At 45.3% G+C, this 18,255-nt stretch overlaps 1 protein-coding gene across 1 annotated transcript in view; it reads left to right on the plus strand.

Moving 5' to 3' along the window:
• Positions 1-15,918, plus strand: part of Dhx8 (DEAH-box helicase 8) — a 32,948-nt gene extending 17,030 nt beyond the window's left edge. Inside the window, exons 15-23 of the mRNA XM_057775107.1 lie at positions 19-229; positions 828-1,009; positions 2,622-2,762; positions 5,895-6,050; positions 10,763-10,900; positions 12,255-12,383; positions 12,550-12,746; positions 13,357-13,536; positions 14,916-15,918. Of these exons, the coding sequence (XP_057631090.1) occupies positions 19-229; positions 828-1,009; positions 2,622-2,762; positions 5,895-6,050; positions 10,763-10,900; positions 12,255-12,383; positions 12,550-12,746; positions 13,357-13,536; positions 14,916-15,135 (1,554 nt within the window). The 3' untranslated portion in view covers positions 15,136-15,918. The remainder of the gene's footprint in view (positions 1-18; positions 230-827; positions 1,010-2,621; positions 2,763-5,894; positions 6,051-10,762; positions 10,901-12,254; positions 12,384-12,549; positions 12,747-13,356; positions 13,537-14,915) is intronic.
• The last annotated feature ends 2,337 nt before the right edge of the window (positions 15,919-18,255 follow it).

The following is an 18,255-nucleotide window of genomic DNA, read 5'->3' on the forward strand; positions in this document are numbered from 1 at the left end:
CCTTACATTTTCCTTTAGACAGTTCAAAAACGACAAGACATGAAGCTGATTGTCACCTCAGCCACCTTGGATGCGGTGAAGTTTTCTCAATACTTCTATGAAGCGCCCATCTTCACCATCCCTGGCCGAACCTATCCCGTGGAAATACTGTACACAAAGGAGCCCGAGACAGACTATTTGGATGCCAGTCTGATCACTGTCATGCAGATCCATTTAACAGAGCCACCAGGTGAGGGGAGTGGAAAAGCTTTTGTCTTGGCCAAAAATCCTGCTGTGAGTGTATTTTTGACTAGTTTAAATAGTGTTCTCCTTGTAAGTCTCAGGCATGTGTATTTGGAATGGTAGTGGAAACGTTAAAGAAGTGACATTAGGTTTAAATGAGACAGGGTTTCTCCTTACAGCCCTCTTGGTTTATTTGGCGTCCATAGTGTGAATGTGTATTTCTGTCTGTATGTAGCGATGCTGTGAGTGATGCTGTAGCCTTTCACTCAAGCAGAATGTGGTGGTTTGTACCTATGGTTCCAGCTACCAAGAGGCTAAAGCTAAAGCAGGAGGATTGCTTGAGCTAGAAGTCGAGGGCCAGCCTGGACAGCTTGACTCATCTCTGTTTCTTACAGGCTTGTAATCCCAGCTAACTAGCTAGGACGTCTCAAGTTCAAGGCATGCCTGGACAGCTGAGTGAGACCTTGTCTCAAACTTTTAAAAAGTGAAAAGAGGGTTGGGGATGTGGCTCCATGGCAGACATGCACAAGAGAAACCAAAAGAAACAACAAAACACTCCCCTACCCCCCAGAGACAGAGTAAGTGATGCTTCATTCTCTTCATAGGTGATATCTTGGTTTTCTTGACTGGTCAGGAAGAAATCGATACTGCTTGTGAGATCCTGTATGAAAGAATGAAATCCCTGGGACCTGACGTTCCCGAGCTGATCATCCTCCCAGTGTACTCTGCCCTTCCCAGTGAGATGCAGACCCGGATCTTTGATCCAGCTCCTCCTGGCAGCAGAAAGGTAATGTGGGTTGAAAGTGAGGTTGTTCCACATACCCTGAAATCATGTGGGGTGTGCAGTCTCCCTGGTGATGGAATTACACGCACATGCCACCATGCCTAATCTTTTTTTTTTTAATCCTTTTTTATATTGTTTTATTGACCTGTATATTCTCTCCACTCCCCTCTCTTCCTCCCCCACTTCCTATGCCCTCTCCCATGATCCCCACGCTCCCACTTTACTCAGGAGGTCTTGTCTTTTTCTACTTCCCATGTAGATTAGAGCCTAGCCTTTTTATATGGGTTCTGGGTATTAAACTCAGGTCTTCAGACTTTTGCGACAAGTACTTTACCCACTAAGCTATCCCTCTTCTTAATTTATGATTTTTAAATTAAAACAATTGATTTCACAGCTGGACATGGTGGCATGTGCACACCATGACACGTGTTCAGGTCAGAGGGCAGTTTGCAGGAGTCGATTCTATCCTTCTACCATCATTCAGGTCATCAGACTTGGCAGCAAGTGTCTACCCACTGAGCCATCCTGCTAGAGCCTGCATCAGTTTTATTTTGTATATTGTTCATTAGTTGATAGACATTAGATTATTTCTAATTTGTAGTATACCATGAGTGCTTCTGCTGTAAACATTTGTTTATCAGTTTATTGGGATGTGTGTTTCTCTGAGTGTAGTCCTAGCGATGGAAATAGATGGGCGGACACACATGGTGTCAGGAGGTGGAGGGGTGAAGAGTGACTTGCATAGCTGGGTGGAACGTGGTTTCATTGGTGTTTTGACTTCATGTATACTGTGTGAGGGTGTCAGAAGCCCTGGAACTTGAGTTATAGACAGATGTGAGCTGTCATGTGAGTGTTGGGAATTGAACCCAGGTCCTCTGGGAGGGCAGCCAGTGCTCTTAATCACTGAGCCATCTCTCCGGCCCCAAGGCTGGATGGTTTCTAAGCAGGGCCTTTGTGGCTGTGTGGCAGGTAAATGCCTTCCAGGGCCAATAAGATACTGGTATGATTGTGAGACATTTTGGTGCCTCCTAGCAATGATTTTTCTAAGCAATTGTGTTTTATGAGCTGAACCTCTGGGTGGAAAACCAGTGGCAGAGCCAAGCTGAGAGTCGTAATCTTCTAGATCACAGATACTGCTGTACACACCCCATGAAATTCCTCTGTCGCCTCATGTTCATTTTATGATGAGAAGAAAAGATGCAATCCTCCTGTGTTCCACATATATGAACAGCCCACTCATAGTCCAGATGTCTCTGTGGGAGAAGAAGCTCATTTTGCTGTGGCACATGTGATGCCAGGAAGTCTGTGCTTTCCCAGGGAGCTGGAATATTAAAGTTATAGTAATCATCGCTCTAGACAATGAGATACACAGCTATTTATACCAAGTGAGGTTGGCTCTGAGCAGCCTTGGCTCTTTGCTGCTTTACAAACTTCTGAGGCACCACCCACTTCCAAAGGAACTGTTCACATGAAGGCCCCTTCCCCTCTGACACTGGAGGCCTGAGCCGGGATTACATGTCAGGTGATAGCAGACAGAGGTAGTGGCAGGTCCCTGGGAATCTGTGGGGCCTGTTTCAGCCTCAACTCACTCTGCCTCTGTCTTTCTCATTTGTAGGTCGTGATTGCCACCAACATCGCAGAGACGTCGCTGACCATTGACGGCATCTACTATGTAGTTGACCCTGGGTTTGTGAAGCAGAAAGTTTACAATTCTAAAACAGGAATCGACCAGCTTGTGGTGACACCTATTTCTCAGGTTGGCTGCATCTATGTTAGCTTTCTCCAAAATCCTGGTGAGGGTATTTCTGGGATTTGTTATGGTTCTGAGTGGTCTTAACCACTGAGCTATCTCTCTAGCCCCCAAACACACACACACACACACACACACACACACAATATCACATAAATTTTTTTGAGACAAGGTCTCAAAAATTATAAATAAATATAATTTAATAAATATATATTATATACTAAACATATGCTAAATATCTAATATATGTCTATATTATATATAAAATATATAATATATAAATAAAGTACGTATTTGTAGCCTTGACTGGCCTGGAACTTGTTATGTAGATCAGACTGGCCTTGAACTCATAGAGATCTGCCTGCCTCTGTTTTCCCACCCTTACCCCAGTGCTGGGATTAAAGGTTTATGCCACCACACCCCGCAAGCACATATTTTTTTCTTTTTTTCAGATTTATTTACTTATTATGTATACAGTGTTCTGTCAGCATGTATGCCCACAAGCCAGAAGAAGGTATCAGATCTTATTGTAGGTAATTGTAAGCCACCATGTGGTTACTGGGAACTAAACTCAGGACTTATGTTCTTAACCTCTGAGCCATCTCTCCATCCCTGCAAACATATTTTTAAATGCTTAGCAGCAGATAGCTGAGATAGTAGTAACTGATGAGATAATTATCCATTTCTTCAATAATTATGAGATAATCTCTTGCCTAAAGTATATTTTAAAATGAATTACCTGGTCATCTTTTTAAGGGAAATTTGGTGACAGCTTATATAAAATTTTAAAGTTTAACCTGTTCTGTTTCTAGGAACATATTAGAAAGTTAGACGTGATTGAGTACATATTCAAAGAACAAAAATGATTGTTGACGGAAGAATGGCTTCTAGATCAGCCAGAAGGGGAAGAATTTAATCTGATATAGTATAACCATGCCGTAGAGTATTATGTGGGATTAACTGCTGGTGTGTATTTATATTTAATATTGTGAATGTGTAACTGTGGCAAATTGAAGGAAGTGAGCTACAAAATATGATGAATGAAACAATCCAATTTTTGTTTAAAAAATACATGATGTACATTTCTGGGCTGAGCATACGGCTGTGCCCCAGGAAGCTGGTAGGCAGGATGTTAGCTAAGACTTTTTTGTGGGTGCCGCTAGGCTACTGATGGTTCTCTTGGTGGGTAATGGGAACTTTTTTGCTTTAGACACTTAAATATTGTGTTCATCTTTCATAGCAGCCCTGCATTAGCATTTATAGTTTGTAAAAACCACAAAGCTATTTCCATCCTGTAGTTCGGTAATAATAATAACAACTAATATTCACAGGGTGCTTACCAAGTACCAGGCACTGTCCTGGGCATTTAACATGCACTAACTCAGGGTATTGAGTGCTAGGAGACAGTATTGTCATTTCACAGTAAGGTGGTTAGGGTGCAGTGGGAGGAAAGGACTTACCTGTTCCTACATAGCTGCTAGAGGCAGGGTTAGATCTAGAAAGCTTGGGGGACAGTACATGTGCTCTGTATAGCTTCTTAGTGTGTCTCTGTCCGGATGACCAAATAATTGACTACATGTGTCTTTCCTGATTTGGAGAGGCGTCATGGGATGCTGTGCAGTCCCGGCAGTGTGAGTGTTGCCTAGATTCGGATGACTCATTGTGCTTTCGTGTTTTTTGGGTTTTTTTTTTTTTTTTTTTTCAAGATAGCATTTCTTTGTACTGGGATTAAAGGCATGTACCACCACGCTCAACCTTTTTTTTTTTAAAGGGCTTGATTTTTTTCACTGTTAACTGTTACACATTCTACATTGGATATTTACTAAAGTCTTAAAATAAAAGACATATAGTCCTGGAGAGATGGCTCAGCAGTTAAGAGTGCTTACTCTTCTTATGGAGGACTTGGGTTCTGTTCCCAGCTCCTGTGAGGTGGTTTACAATCTCCTGTAACTCCAGTTCTAGGAGATGGCAGTGCCTTCTTACAGCCTCTGAGGGCTCCCGTGTGTATGTAGTACACATAAATTCATACATGTATCTCATATCCACATAAAAATAGTAAGTAAATCTAAAGAAATATACTGGGTGGTGATGGGATGCCTTTAATCCTAACACTCAGGAGACAGAGACAGGCAAAGCTCTGTGAGGTCAAGGCTAACTTGGCCTACAGAGGGAGTTCCAGGACAGCCAGTGCTACACACAAAGAAACACTGTCTCAAAAACAAAAATAACCAGGAAGGAAAGGAGGGAGGGAGGGAGAAGGAAAGAAGGAAGAAAGGAAGGAAGGAGAAACCATGCATAAGCTACCAGTAGACTAAGCCACTGACAAGTTGTTGAGTTGTTTTTCTCCAGCCATTTCATCCTAATAATTTTTACATACGCATCAAGCCCTTCATAAGCTGGACATGGTGGTTCATGCCTATAATCCCAATACTTGGAAGGCCAAGGCAGGAGACTCTCTGAGTTCCAGGACAGCCAGGGCTAGATAGACCCCTAAGTGTGATGTCACGCACACACATTTAACACTGTTAATCCCAGTACTCTTTATTTCAGGCAGCTGTGTAATGAGACTCTGTCTCAAGAAGCCAAATAGAATATAAAGCCAACAATTAATAAAATTAGTGTCGTATTAATTGTAACTTGCACTTTTCATCTGATGGTTGTCATTTTTGTTATCAAACATTGCAAAGCCTATTTTAAAATGGCTGCAAAGTCATCGGTGTGATCTACATAATTTATTTAGTTTGCTTCCAATTTTGATCATAATTGTGGGGCTGGTGTTTTATTGTTTGTTCTGCTCTCTGTATTTCTTCTGTTCACCTGCCTTGTTTGTGCTTCCCTGGAACAAACTTCTAGAAGTACTGAGAATTGGTAAGAGCATCTCTAGTGCTGGAAATGGTCCTAAACTGGTAACTCTGAGAAACCCACCCCAGTGCAGTGGTGGTAGACCTTTCTTTCTGAGCTTTTTTCTTTCCCTAACCCTCATGCTTAAAATTTAGATGAAATTATCTTTGTTAAACCCTGACTCTGCTTCATAAAAAGCAAACAGAAAGCATTTGCCAGTCCCCTCCCTGACAGATTTTCTGGCTAGAGCTGCTCAGCAATGATTTACAGCTGGTACTCTGTATGCTCACCCTGTAGGCTCAGGCAAAGCAGAGAGCTGGCAGAGCTGGGAGAACTGGCCCAGGGAAGTGTTACAGGCTGTACACAGAACGTGCCTACCGAGATGAAATGCTGACCACCAATGTGCCAGAAATCCAGAGAACCAACCTGGCCAGCACAGTGCTGTCCCTCAAGGTAAGAACTGCCTATCGCACAGCCCCCTTACTCAGGTCACTTCACAGAACCATTCCTTTGAATGAAGTACAGTGTTGTATGGTGTCTGTGATAACAGCTTCCCTGTGCAAGTCTGGGCTGAAATTGTAGTCTCTTGTGAGTGCATGGTTTGTTTTTTACTGTAATAACCAGCAGGATATTTGGCTCTACTAAGTTTTAGTTATGTAATCAGTGCCAAACTACAGACAAACATGTTTAACCCCAACCACTTCAGCTTTCAGATTCAAATTTATTTGTTCCTTGCATTTTGCTTGCATATGTGTGTGTGTGTGTGCGTGTGTGTGTGTGTGTACATGCGCTCCCACATGTGTTTGAGACAAGGTCTGACTATATATTGGCCTGGAACTTGTTATATAAACTAGGTTTGACCTTGAAGTCAAAAAGATCCACTTACCACTACCTCCAAGTGCTTTAATTCCCCAAGGGATTAAAGGCATGTTCCACTACATTCGGTGAATTCTGCTTTTAAATTTTGTTTTTTAATGTTCATTGTCATTATTTTTAATTATGTGCATATGTATGCACTTTTGTGTGCGTGTGGATATGTGATTTCAAGTGCAGATACTCTCAGAAGGGAGGCCAGAGGCGTCAGAATCCCTCTGGAGGTGATGGCTATGAACCTGACATGGGGGTCGGGAATCAAACTCAGGTCCTCTGGAAGAACAGCAGAATTGCTGAGTCATCTCTCCAGCCTTGGATTCTGGTTAAAAAGGGGAGAAGGTGTACTGGTTCTGAAACTGTAAGGGGGAGGTTGTCCAGGTCCCAGCTGTCGTGCAGGACTTGCTTTCAGTCAGAATTCTGTTCTTCCTCTAGCACTCCCCAGCGAGCTCTTCCGTCTCTCTTGGCAGGAGGAGTCACATGAGTCATTTCCCAGCTCATGGCGTGTCCCGTGACGCCAGTGCTGCCCTGAGCCTTGGCACTTCACCAGTGCAGAGTGCTCTCTTGTCTTTTGTTATTCATTTAGTGTAAGACCAAAACAGGGTTTCAGAGGAAAGCCCGCTGTGGTCCCTCCATGGCCCAGACTTCTGATTTGGCCGTGTGACTTTGGACACGTTTATCTGCCCAGCCCCCTGTTCTGTGATTTTCTCGTAAAAAGGCATCTGTTAATAGTGTTGGTTGGAGAGCAAGGTGGAAGGATGCAGGCGAAGGCACTTGGCACAGTGATTGCTGACATAACTCTTCACAGCTATTGTTCACACAGTAAGCAGTTATTGGATGCCTGCTGTGCTTAGGATTGCAGACCCTTTATGAGGAAGAAGGGGAAGCACATCACCCTTCACAGACGAACAGAGCATCGTTCAGTCACTTCACCAAATTCGCTGTTCTGTGCCATACATTTGTTCTCATACACAGAACTCTTGAGCAGTAGCCGTGTGGCATTGTCTTTATGCCCCAGCCACTACTATGGCATGAAGCACTCCACAGATGTGCAGAAGACAGGACAGCAAAGCTATGCTCTTTTATTACTGTAAAATATGTATAATTAAAATGTACAAATTGCTTTAAGCTTTTTTTTTTTTTTTTTTGGTCTTTCTGTCTGTCTTCCTCTTTCTCCTCTTCTTCTTTGTTGTTTTCTGAGAATGGACTTCATTGTGTAATCCTGCATGTCCTGGGACTCACTTGTAGACCAGGCTAGCCTCGGACTCTCATAAAGATCTGCCTACTTCAGCCTTGAGCATTGGCGTTAAAGATGGCTTGTTCTGTTTTTTTGTATGTTTGTTTTTGTTTTTCAAGACAGGGTTTCTCTGTGGCTTTGGAGCTATCCTGGAACTAGCTCTTGTAGACCGGGCTGGCCTCAAACTTACTGAGATCCGCCTGTCTCTGCCTCCCGAGTGCTGGGATTAAAGGCCACCACCGTCTGGCTTATTCTGTGTTTTAAACCTACAGCTGTAGCATAGTAAGCTCTCACTCCCCACTGAGTCACATCACTAGCCATTGTAACTTCTGCTGTTTTTGTTTTTATTTTGAGTCAGAGTCTTTCTGTGTAGCTCAGACTGGCCCCAAACTTGCGATCCTCTTGCTACTACTTCCGGAGTGCCAGGATTATAGGTGTGCGCCGTCGTGCTTGGCCATTGCAGGCTTAGTGTTGTCTCCACGTTAGGTCCGGCCTTTAACAGCCATCACACTGATCTGCTCTCAGTGTCCACATTATCCTTTTAGCCAGCTTCCCTTTCCCCATTCCCTAGTCTTTGGTAGTAATATGCTACATTCTGAGAGAGAGGTAGAGAGAGAGAGCATGAGTGTCTGCATTTACCTAGTCTTTCTGACTTCACTTAGCATAATTCTTTTGAAGTGTGGACAGGCTGTTGTGTGTGCTGCGATTTCATGCCTGTCTTAGGATAATGTTCCATGGGTCCTCTGGAAGAAGCCAGTGCTCTTAACTGCTAGGTGGTCTCTCTGACCCCTCAATGTGTGTGTGTGTGTGTTTAAGATTTATTTATTTATTATGTATACAGTGTTGTGGCTATATATATGCCTGCATGCCAAAAGAGGGCACTAGATCTTATTATGATGGTTTTGAACCACCATGCGGGTGCTGGGAATTGAACTCAGGACCTATGGAAGAGCCTCCAGTGCTCTTAACCAATGAACCATCTCTCCAGCCCCTCAATATGTGTTTAAGTTTTATTTTTTATAATGTTTCTATATGTGTGTATGTGTACAGAAGCCAGACTGGTGGATCCCCTGGAGCTGGAGTTTATAGGTGGTTGTGAGCCTCCTGATATTGGTGCTGGGAACCGAACTCAGGTTCTGTGGAAGAGTAATGTGTGCTCTCAACCACTTGACCATCTCTCCAGCCTCCTTTTGATATTTTTAAGTATGAACCTAGGGATATACAAGTTGGGTCATATGGTAACTATGTTTAACTTTTTATTTTTAAAACATTATTGATAACTTGTTAGCCTTGGTTGGCCTGAAACTTATAAAGAATGGCCTGCCTCTGCCTCCTGAGGGCTATAATTAGAAAAAGCACCTGCCAGGCTGTGTTTTACTTTTTAAACCACCACCAAACTACTTCCATAGTGGATTTTCATATTCCTATAAGAAATATACGAGATGTCCTGTTTTGGTTTTTTTCCTATCCTGTTACACCCTAGTGTTTTGTTGTAGTTTTTACTTGCATTGCCCCGAGAGAGCTTGAGTGTCTTCTTTGGTGAAATATCTATTTAAATGAATCTTCAACTTGGCTTAGCACCCCACATTTCTGTACTCTTTCCTTTTATCGGTGACCATGAGTGGAGATGAGTGGGTGGTAAGTGCATGTGGAGGTCAGAGGGCAACTTTTGGGAGTTGGTACTCCCCTTCCACAGGAGGGGTAGGTCTAGGGATCAAACTCAGATTGTCGGGTTTGCCCAGGAAGCAGTTTTATAGTTTTATGTGATAGATCATATAACTGCACTTTTTTCTTTCTGTCTGTCTGTCTTTCTTTCTTCTTCTTTTTTTTTTTTTTTTTTTTTTTTTTTTTTTTTTTTTTTGGTTTTTCGAGACAGGGTTTCTCTGTGGTTTTGGAGCCTGTCCTGGAACTAGCTCTTGTAGACCAGGCTGGTCTCGAACTCACAGAGATCCGCCTGCCTCTGCCTCCCAAGTGCTGGGATTAAAGGCGTGCGCCTCCACCACCGCCCGGCTTTTCCTCTTCCTCCTCCTCCTCCTCCTCCTTCTTCTTCTTTTCTTTTCTTCTTCTTCTTCTTCTTCTTCCCCTTTTTGTCGGGGGGGGGGGGTGTGGACTGGGGGAGACTAGGTGTTACTATATAGTCTTTTTTTTTTTTTTTTTTTTTTTTTTTTTTTTTTTTTTTTTTGGCTTTTCGAGACAGGGTTTCTCTGTGGTTTTGGAGCCTGTCCTGGAACTAGCTCTGTAGACCAGGCTGGTCTCGAACTCACAGAGATCCGCCTGCCTCTGCCTCCCAAGTGCTGGGATTAAAGGCGTGCGCCACCACCGCCCGGCTACTATATAGTCTTGAATGACCTGGAACACTATGTAGGACTGTTCTTGAACTCACAGAGACACACCTGCCCCTGCCCCCTCCTCGTGGTGGGATTAAAGGTGTGCGCCACTGCACCCAGTTTCAGCCTCTTTTAAACACTGAGTTAAAGTTTGTCCTTTTGTTGTAACTCTGTGTGTTTGTTTATTTGGGAAAAATGTTTTTGTTTTGTTAGGTATAGCATGTGTATTTGCATGTGTGTTTGCACGTGAGCAGGTGCTTTAGAAGGCCAGGGCACCAGATTGCCTGGGGTTAGAGTTACATGGTTGTGAGCTGCCCGATGTTGGGTTGGGACCTGAACTCCAGAAGAACAGCAAAGTGCCCTTACCTCTGAGCAGTCTCTCCAGCACAGAGGAATGTTTTCTCAAGTTTCCTGAGGGGTCTAGGCATTTGACCCAGTTGGTAGAGTGTTGGTGCACCATTCACGAAGCCTTCGGTTCCTTCCCAGCACTGCATAAACCAGGTGTAGTTGTACATGCCTGTAATTCCAGCACTTGGGAAATAGAGGCAGGAAGAGAGTTTGCTGAGAACATACATGGTTGTTAATAGTCTGAACTTTGTGTGGGAAGAGTCTGGAGGTTACTGCCGCTCTGCCTGGCTTCCTAATTGCATTGGAGAAACAGTGGAGCTTTAACAGGGGACCATCTCCGTTTTAACTGGTGAGGCTCATCTTCCTGTTACTTTATTTTCTAGGCCATGGGCATTAATGACCTGCTGTCTTTTGACTTCATGGATGCCCCACCAATGGAAACTCTGATCACGGCCATGGAGCAGCTGTATACACTGGGGGCCCTGGATGATGAGGGCCTGCTCACTCGCCTGGGCCGCAGGGTAAGGGGCAGGAGAACTTCTGGTGCTTTGGGGAGGGCACCCTGGCTGATCTTCCCCCTTTGGTTTAGCAAAAGCAAATGTTGAGGACTTGAAAAGCTTTGAATAGGGTTAAATGCTCTTTAGAAGGTGGGGTGGGGGAATGGATAGCGGGAGCTAGGCTGTCCTTGAACTCCGATCCTCTCACCTTTGTCTCCACACAACAGACACCACAGCTGACCCTAAATGCCTTTTATTTCTTTCAGGAAATGAGTGGAGTTTATTTCTACTCAAGGTTGTTTATTATTATTATTATTATTATTATTATTATTATTATTATTATTATGTAGTTCCTGGAGGTGGTCATGGATGCCAAGTTTGTGGAGTTGGTTTTCTCTTTCCACCTTTGTGTGGGTTCTAGGGATTGAACTCAGGTCACAGGCTTATGTGGCAACTACCTTTACCTACTAAGCCATCTTACCACTTTGGGGTTTTGCTTTTTTATTTTATTTTAGTGTAGACAGACTTTTCTTTTGGGCCATCAGCTCACAAAAAAAATGACTTGGAGACTTCCTATTAATTATAAAAGTTTGGCCTTAACTTAGGCTAGTTTCTAACCATAACTTAAATTAACCCAGTTTTATTAATGTACTCTCTCCCTTGTGGCTTTATTGCCTCATCTCTGTACTGTCCATCCTGATTCCTCAATGTCTAGTTGACAACGCTACCTTTCTTCTTCCCAGCACCCTCTGTGCCTGGAAACCCTGCCTAGCTATTGGCCATTCAGCTTTTTAGTAAACCAGTCAGAGTCACCATCTTCACAAGTGTGCAAAAAGATTATTCCACAACATTTTGGTTTAGTTGTTTTTTTAGAGGGTGGGGGCAGGGTGCAGGGTTTCTCTGTGTAACATTCCTGACTGTCCTAGAACTCAGAGGTCCACCTACCTCTGCCTCCCAAGTGTACCACCACTGCCTGGTAGGTTTTGCTTTTTACTTGAATTTTATATTATTACTTTAAAATGTTTCTTCTTAATAGAAAAGATTGCTCGCAATTAGTCGTACTCAGGATATATTATTGAATCTAATCTTGATTATATTTATGATTACTACTATTGTTATTTTAAGACAGGTTGTTCTGTATGTAGTCCAGGCTAGGCAGGAACTAACTTCCTGTGTAGTCTCAAAAACAAATAAAGGGTATCTGCACCATTCCCATTTACATCAACAGTAGTTATGCTCTTAGGATCTGAGAGCTTATTTAGCAAAGTAAATTGGGGCATCTGTAATCTCTTTTCCACTGACTAGGGCCTTCCGTGGCTAGTCAGTCCATGTGCATTGTCTACAGGGAAGCAGTTGTAGTTTCTTCTTCTTCCTGTAGATGGCGGAGTTTCCTCTGGAGCCAATGCTCTGCAAGATGCTCATCATGTCTGTGCATCTGGGCTGTAGCGAAGAGATGCTGACTATTGTGTCCATGCTGTCTGTGCAAAATGTCTTCTACCGACCCAAGGTAAGGTGCTCAACCCCACGTCCTGACAGGTGTAGTGACATCAGCCTGTGCTGTGGTGTGGGAGATGCTGTGACAAGCTGGCACATGCGTTTCTGTGCCAGCTGCTCACTTAGTACTTGGTAGGTAAGGAATGACTTTCTTGACTTTCTGTCCCACTGCTTGGCAGGATAAACAGGCCCTTGCAGATCAGAAGAAGGCCAAATTCCATCAGACAGAAGGGGACCATCTCACCCTGCTGGCCGTATATAACTCCTGGAAGAACAACAAATTCTCCAACCCATGGTGCTATGAGAACTTTATCCAGGCTCGTTCCCTACGCCGGGCCCAGGACATTCGCAAGCAGATGTTAGGCATAATGGACAGGTCAGTCAGGAATGGGGACATTAGTTTTGGGTTGTCATGTCTCCCTGGGTCTTATGACTGCTCACCTCCAAATGTATTTGCACAGTTGCAGGTACCTGTGTGCTTGTTTCTAACAGAGCATTTTCCTGCAGTGTTCATCTTGTAGGCTGTCTCCTCAAGCAGACATATGGCTAAGAACTGCTTCAGAAACTTCCTGAGAGGAAGATAATTTAATTAGTTAAGAATGCTTTCTTTAAAGTCAGGCAGTGGTGGTGCACGCCTTTAATCCCAGCACTTGGGAAGCAGAGGCAGGTGGATCTCTGAGTTAGAGGCTAGCCTGGTCTACAGAGATAGTTCCAGGACAGCAGAGCTACACAGAGAAACCCTATCTTGAAGGGATAAAGAAGAATGCTTTACTTACAAGCCTCTGGATTATTAGTCTGGGGTTGAATTCTTGCCTGAGCCAAACTTCTGGCTTTTAGTCCCTTCATATTGCCCACCATACTCTTTCTGTATTGTTCTGTGAGGAAGCCCTAGTCCTGGTGACGACTGTGAGGACCCTCAGGTGGAGCATTGAGCAGCTCGCGCACTGAGCAGGCTCATGTCTTGTCTGCTCTTACTGTCCTGACAGGCACAAGCTGGATGTGGTCTCCTGTGGCAAGTCCACAGTCCGAGTGCAGAAGGCCATCTGCAGCGGCTTCTTCCGGAATGCTGCCAAGAAGGACCCTCAGGAGGGCTACCGGACGCTGATTGACCAGCAGGTGGTCTACATCCATCCTTCCAGTGCGCTCTTCAATAGACAGCCAGAATGGTAGGTGACTTGTCCTGGGCAGAGGACTCCTAAGTCTCTACCTCCCCCACTTCGCATTTTGACTTTGCTTGTATTTCTAGAGTAGCATTAAGCCCAAAGCAGGGACACTACCAAGTTCTCCTGTTGTCTTTAATGTGTGTATTTATGTGTGTGGAGGCAGAGGAGAGCCTCAGGAGTCATCCTGGGGAACATAGTCTTTCTCCTTTTAAGATAATCTTGTTGCCTGGAGATTACCAATGAGACAAGATTGGCTGGTGAACACAGGGACCCTTTGTCTCCGCCTCCTTAGCACTGAGTTTGCAAGTGTACATCACCATGCCCAGCACTATGTAGGTGCTGAGGATTGAACTTAGATCCTTGTTCTTGCAAGGCAAGCATTTTACATTCTAAGTTGAGTTTCTAGCCCATAAACAGCCCCTTTAAGAGAAGTAAAATTATAGGCATGAAAGCAGGGAGTGATCTTAGAAATCTGATGAGATGGTTTTAAAAAGGGTTTTGGGGGTTTTGGTTGTTTTTTTTTCAAGGCAGGGTCTCACTACATAACTCTGGTTGGTCTGGAATTCACTATGTAGACCAGGCTGGCCTCGAACTCACAATGATCCACCTGCTTCTGCCTCCAAAATCTTGGGATTGAAGACTTGTGCCACTACGCCCACCATGGTCTTTAAAAGTGTAAGCCGGGCATGGTGGCTCATGCTTGTAATCCTGCCTCTCATGAAGGAATCAGGAGGATTGCCTTGAGTTTGAGACTAGTCTTGGCTACATATGGAGACCCAGTCTCAAACAGAAACAGGGCTGGTGAGATGACTCAGCAGGTATGAGTGCTTGCTGTGCAAGCTAGATGGCCTGAGTTTGATCCCCAGAACCCACAGAAATTTAGACGGAGGAAGAAAACTGACCCCACAGAATAGCCCTCTAATCTCCACATGCAGGCTCATGCTCACGCACTTACGGGTATGTGCCACCATACCTGGCGCTACCTACTGCACTTTGTCCTCTTGGCACTCCCTGTCCCTTGGTGGTGATCTGTGGAGCCCCTCTCCAGAACCTTAGAGTTTTATGGAAATTACCTAAGAAACCAGTTTTATTTTACAGATCAAGACACTGAAACCTAGAGAAGGGACAGAGCTGTTCCATTGTCACTTGATTAGTTCGTGCTGAGACCAGACTAGAACTGTCTTCCTGTGAGCAGTCTTGTGTTGGAGGAGTTTAGGTGTGAAGTAATGGGGTGTGGCTTTCATAAACAGACCAGAGTCTTCTGAAGGGTTAGGCAGGAGAAATGATAGAACAAATGTCAGCTCAGCTGTGGTCCCCAGGGGACCAGACTGGCTGTGGGGTGAAGCCTAATCCAAGGCTTGAGTCCTGTCTCTCTCCCACAGGGTGGTATACCATGAACTGGTGCTGACCACCAAGGAATACATGCGTGAGGTCACCACTATCGACCCCCGGTGGCTTGTGGAGTTTGCTCCAGCTTTCTTCAAGGTCTCCGACCCGACCAAGCTAAGCAAGCAGAAGAAACAGCAGCGCCTGGAGCCTCTGTATAATCGCTACGAGGAGCCGAATGCCTGGAGAATCTCCCGAGCTTTCCGGCGGCGCTGAAGGGCAGCTGACCACTCACCCACCTCTCCTGCAGCATGTGGCTTCCTCTGGCTGTGTTGTGCTATTTTAAACTGAGCATTTCCCAAACCTAACTGTCTTCATAGTGTAAGACAGAAGCAGATTTAAGCAGGGCTTTGGCCAGAGCCTTTAATCCCAGCACTTGGGAGGCAGAGGCAGGCAGATCTCTGTGAGTTTGAGGCCACCCTGGTCTGCAGAGTGGGTTCTCGGACAACCAGGACTACATTTTAGAGAAACCCTGTCTTGAAAAATCACACACAAATCGGACAAGTTGTGCATCCTGGGATGGGCGGGGAGAGTGAGTGTTGGTGATGCATTACCCACAGCAAGACCCTAATACCTCAGCTGTGTTTGTTGAAGGAATGAACCGTGACACTCCTGGACCATGTTGACCCCACTCCCTACCCCTCCCCAGCCTCTGTACTTGCATTTTTACCTCCTAGAAATATTTATTTTCTTAAGGAAACAATGGGTTTTTATGACTTTTTCTTGTGGGAGGGGCAGCTGAAATGTCCGTTCAGGCCTCTCTGAGCCCAGACATGATGCACTGGAGGCCGAACACCACTGGAGCTAGCTCAGCCTTGGCAGCACATGGCCCCAGATTAACCAAGTCTGTGCCAGAGTACTTCGGTCTGGTACCTGAGGGTTAGGGATGTGGCATCTGAACACAAAGCTCTCCTCGATCTTCTGTCCCTTCCCTGTCACACTGTCATTGAGCAGTGTGTTCTGTTTCCTTTAAAACCTAGCAAGTAACGAACGACCTTATGACAGTGTTTGTGGTTTCTTTCTGTTTTTTTTCCTCCTGAAGTCTTCAGTGAACTGAGCAAAGCCCCCTTTCCATCACTGCCTGCAGAAAGCAAGCGTAGTGCTCTCAGCTGGTGTATGCTCACAAGAAGCGACACTTTCATTCCTCTGAGTGGTTTTTTCCGGTACCCCCTTCAGACTAACTAAAGGGGTTCTGTGCTGAAGGGAGACCATCATGTCCTGCTGAGCCAGGCTGGAACTTGCTGAGGAGCCCTGGGGGGATAGTGGGCTCGTCCTGGGCCATGGCATTCCTCCTGCAGCCCCGCCCATGTTAGTAACTTCCAAATGTAAGTATATTAATTGCCTTGTGGTCAGCCAGACACCAAAAGACCACAGCCTTCTTGAGTATGACAGTGTGTGGTAACTGGTGGCAGAGAAGTCACTCTGATGCTATGTTTGAGAATCCAAGGAACATAGAATTGAGGGGCAGAGTGTGTGTCCTCAGATGTCACCCTGCGAGGACCTATGTGAAACAGAAGTAGGAAGCCATCCTCCAGCTCCTGGTCTTTTTAATAGAAGACTTGACAGTTGGCAAGTGTGCATGTCATCCTTGCACGGGGCTGTGCCAACATCCATATTGTTGCTCTCTGCCCACTCTGCTTTCCCTTCTCCCCTCTTCACTGGAGATGGAATGCATGTCCTTCATGTTGAGCCCCCTCCCCAGAAAGGGTGGTTCATAGGTCAGGACCACAGGGCTGATACAGATGCATCTCTAGATACTCCTTCACTTTGTTCCCTTGAGAGCTGGGGTCACTTCTCACTGTGACGGTACCCATCAGAATAGCCTCTTCAACTACAGGCCAAGACTACTTTGAGGGGAAGAAGTCTCCTGTTGAGATCTGGAGGGTGAGCTGGCCTGTTAACACTGGGCAGTGGCTCCATACCCTCTTTCTCCCAATGTGTGTGTTTGAAACTGGGTCTTACTTTATAACCCAAGCTACCTTTGGATTCGGCATGGTCCTTCTGCCTCAGCCCAAGTGCTGGGTTTACAGGTGGACATCACCAGGTCAGTTTTGTCTCTTTAGGGGGAAAAAAAATTGCTTAAAGTATTTTATGTGTATGGGTATCTTGCCTGCATCAGGCATGTCTGTACCACTTGTATGCCATCCCTGTCCCTGCAGAAGCCAGAAAGGGCTATCAGATGCCCTGGGATTGGAGTTACAAATGGTTGTGAGCAGTCATGTGGGTACTGGGAATGAAACCCAGGTCCTCTGGAAGAACCCTCAGTACTTTCAACAGCCAAGCCATCTCTCCAGGCTCCTGCCTCTCGTTCATTCTCAAGCCAGTATTTCCTAAGATGATGTGGGTCTTGTGCACAGAACTGGAATCTTGGCCACCCTGTGCAAGCGTGCGAAGGTGAAAGGACAACCATGGGGAGTTCATTCTCTCGCTCCACCATGTGGGTGCTGGAGATAGCTCTCGGGTACTGCTAGGCTTGGCAGGAAGCACCCTACCCACTGAGTCATCCCCACCTCCCGAACTGCTTTTCTGAAAGTCTCTTGCTCTGAATTGAGTCAGTCAGTACACTTTCAGTGTTTCTAGGAAAAGGTGGTGCCTTGAATTTGTGGGTAGCAGTTGGCTTTCCATTGAACGAGTTTTTTTTAACTGAGCCAAGTTCTGGAAAGCTGGCTCTGGATACAGATTTTGTCCCTCCCTGCCTGTCACAGCTCCTCAGTCATGCCCTGTTAGGTTTCTGCCACCCCAGGACTGGTCTTAAGAGCATGCTTGCCATTGCCACCCCTAAAGAGCCTCCCCAGAAGCTGCTGTCACCTCCTCGGGTACCTTTCTCCTTTTCCACTCCCTAAATGCTTGTCCCTGACCTTGGTAAAAACAGCAACCAGCTCACAGGAAGAAAGATAAGCAGTTGGGGTAAACATGGTCTCCTGATCGTGGGAGCAACTGTGATCATAAAGCCAGAGACTAGTGCCTCCCTGAGGACGTTCCTAGGGACAGGCCAGCCATACCATCTGGGTTAGAGTACCCTCTTTTATTTTTGGAACCTCATGTGATCCTGGGCTGGGGAAGAGCAGTTTCACAAAATCCATTTTCTAGAGGAAAACCAATGGCCAGAGGGGAATTGCTTTTCTCCAGATCTACCAGGGAAGGCCTGAGCTAGAACCCAGGAACAGGTGTTATCACATGTCATCCTGTAAGGTCTTGGGACAGACTTGGAACTCTGGTCATTTGCTTCATGGCCATAGCTCTTCCAACCTTAGGTCCCCGCCTTACAGATGCAAAGAGCAGACAGAAAGAGCTAATGGGAGAAGCAGAGATGTTTATTAAGGTCTGGCAGATGAG

Source organism: Chionomys nivalis, chromosome 7 (genome assembly GCF_950005125.1).
Source record: "Chionomys nivalis chromosome 7, mChiNiv1.1, whole genome shotgun sequence".
NCBI classification, from domain to species: Eukaryota; Metazoa; Chordata; class Mammalia; order Rodentia; family Cricetidae; genus Chionomys; species Chionomys nivalis.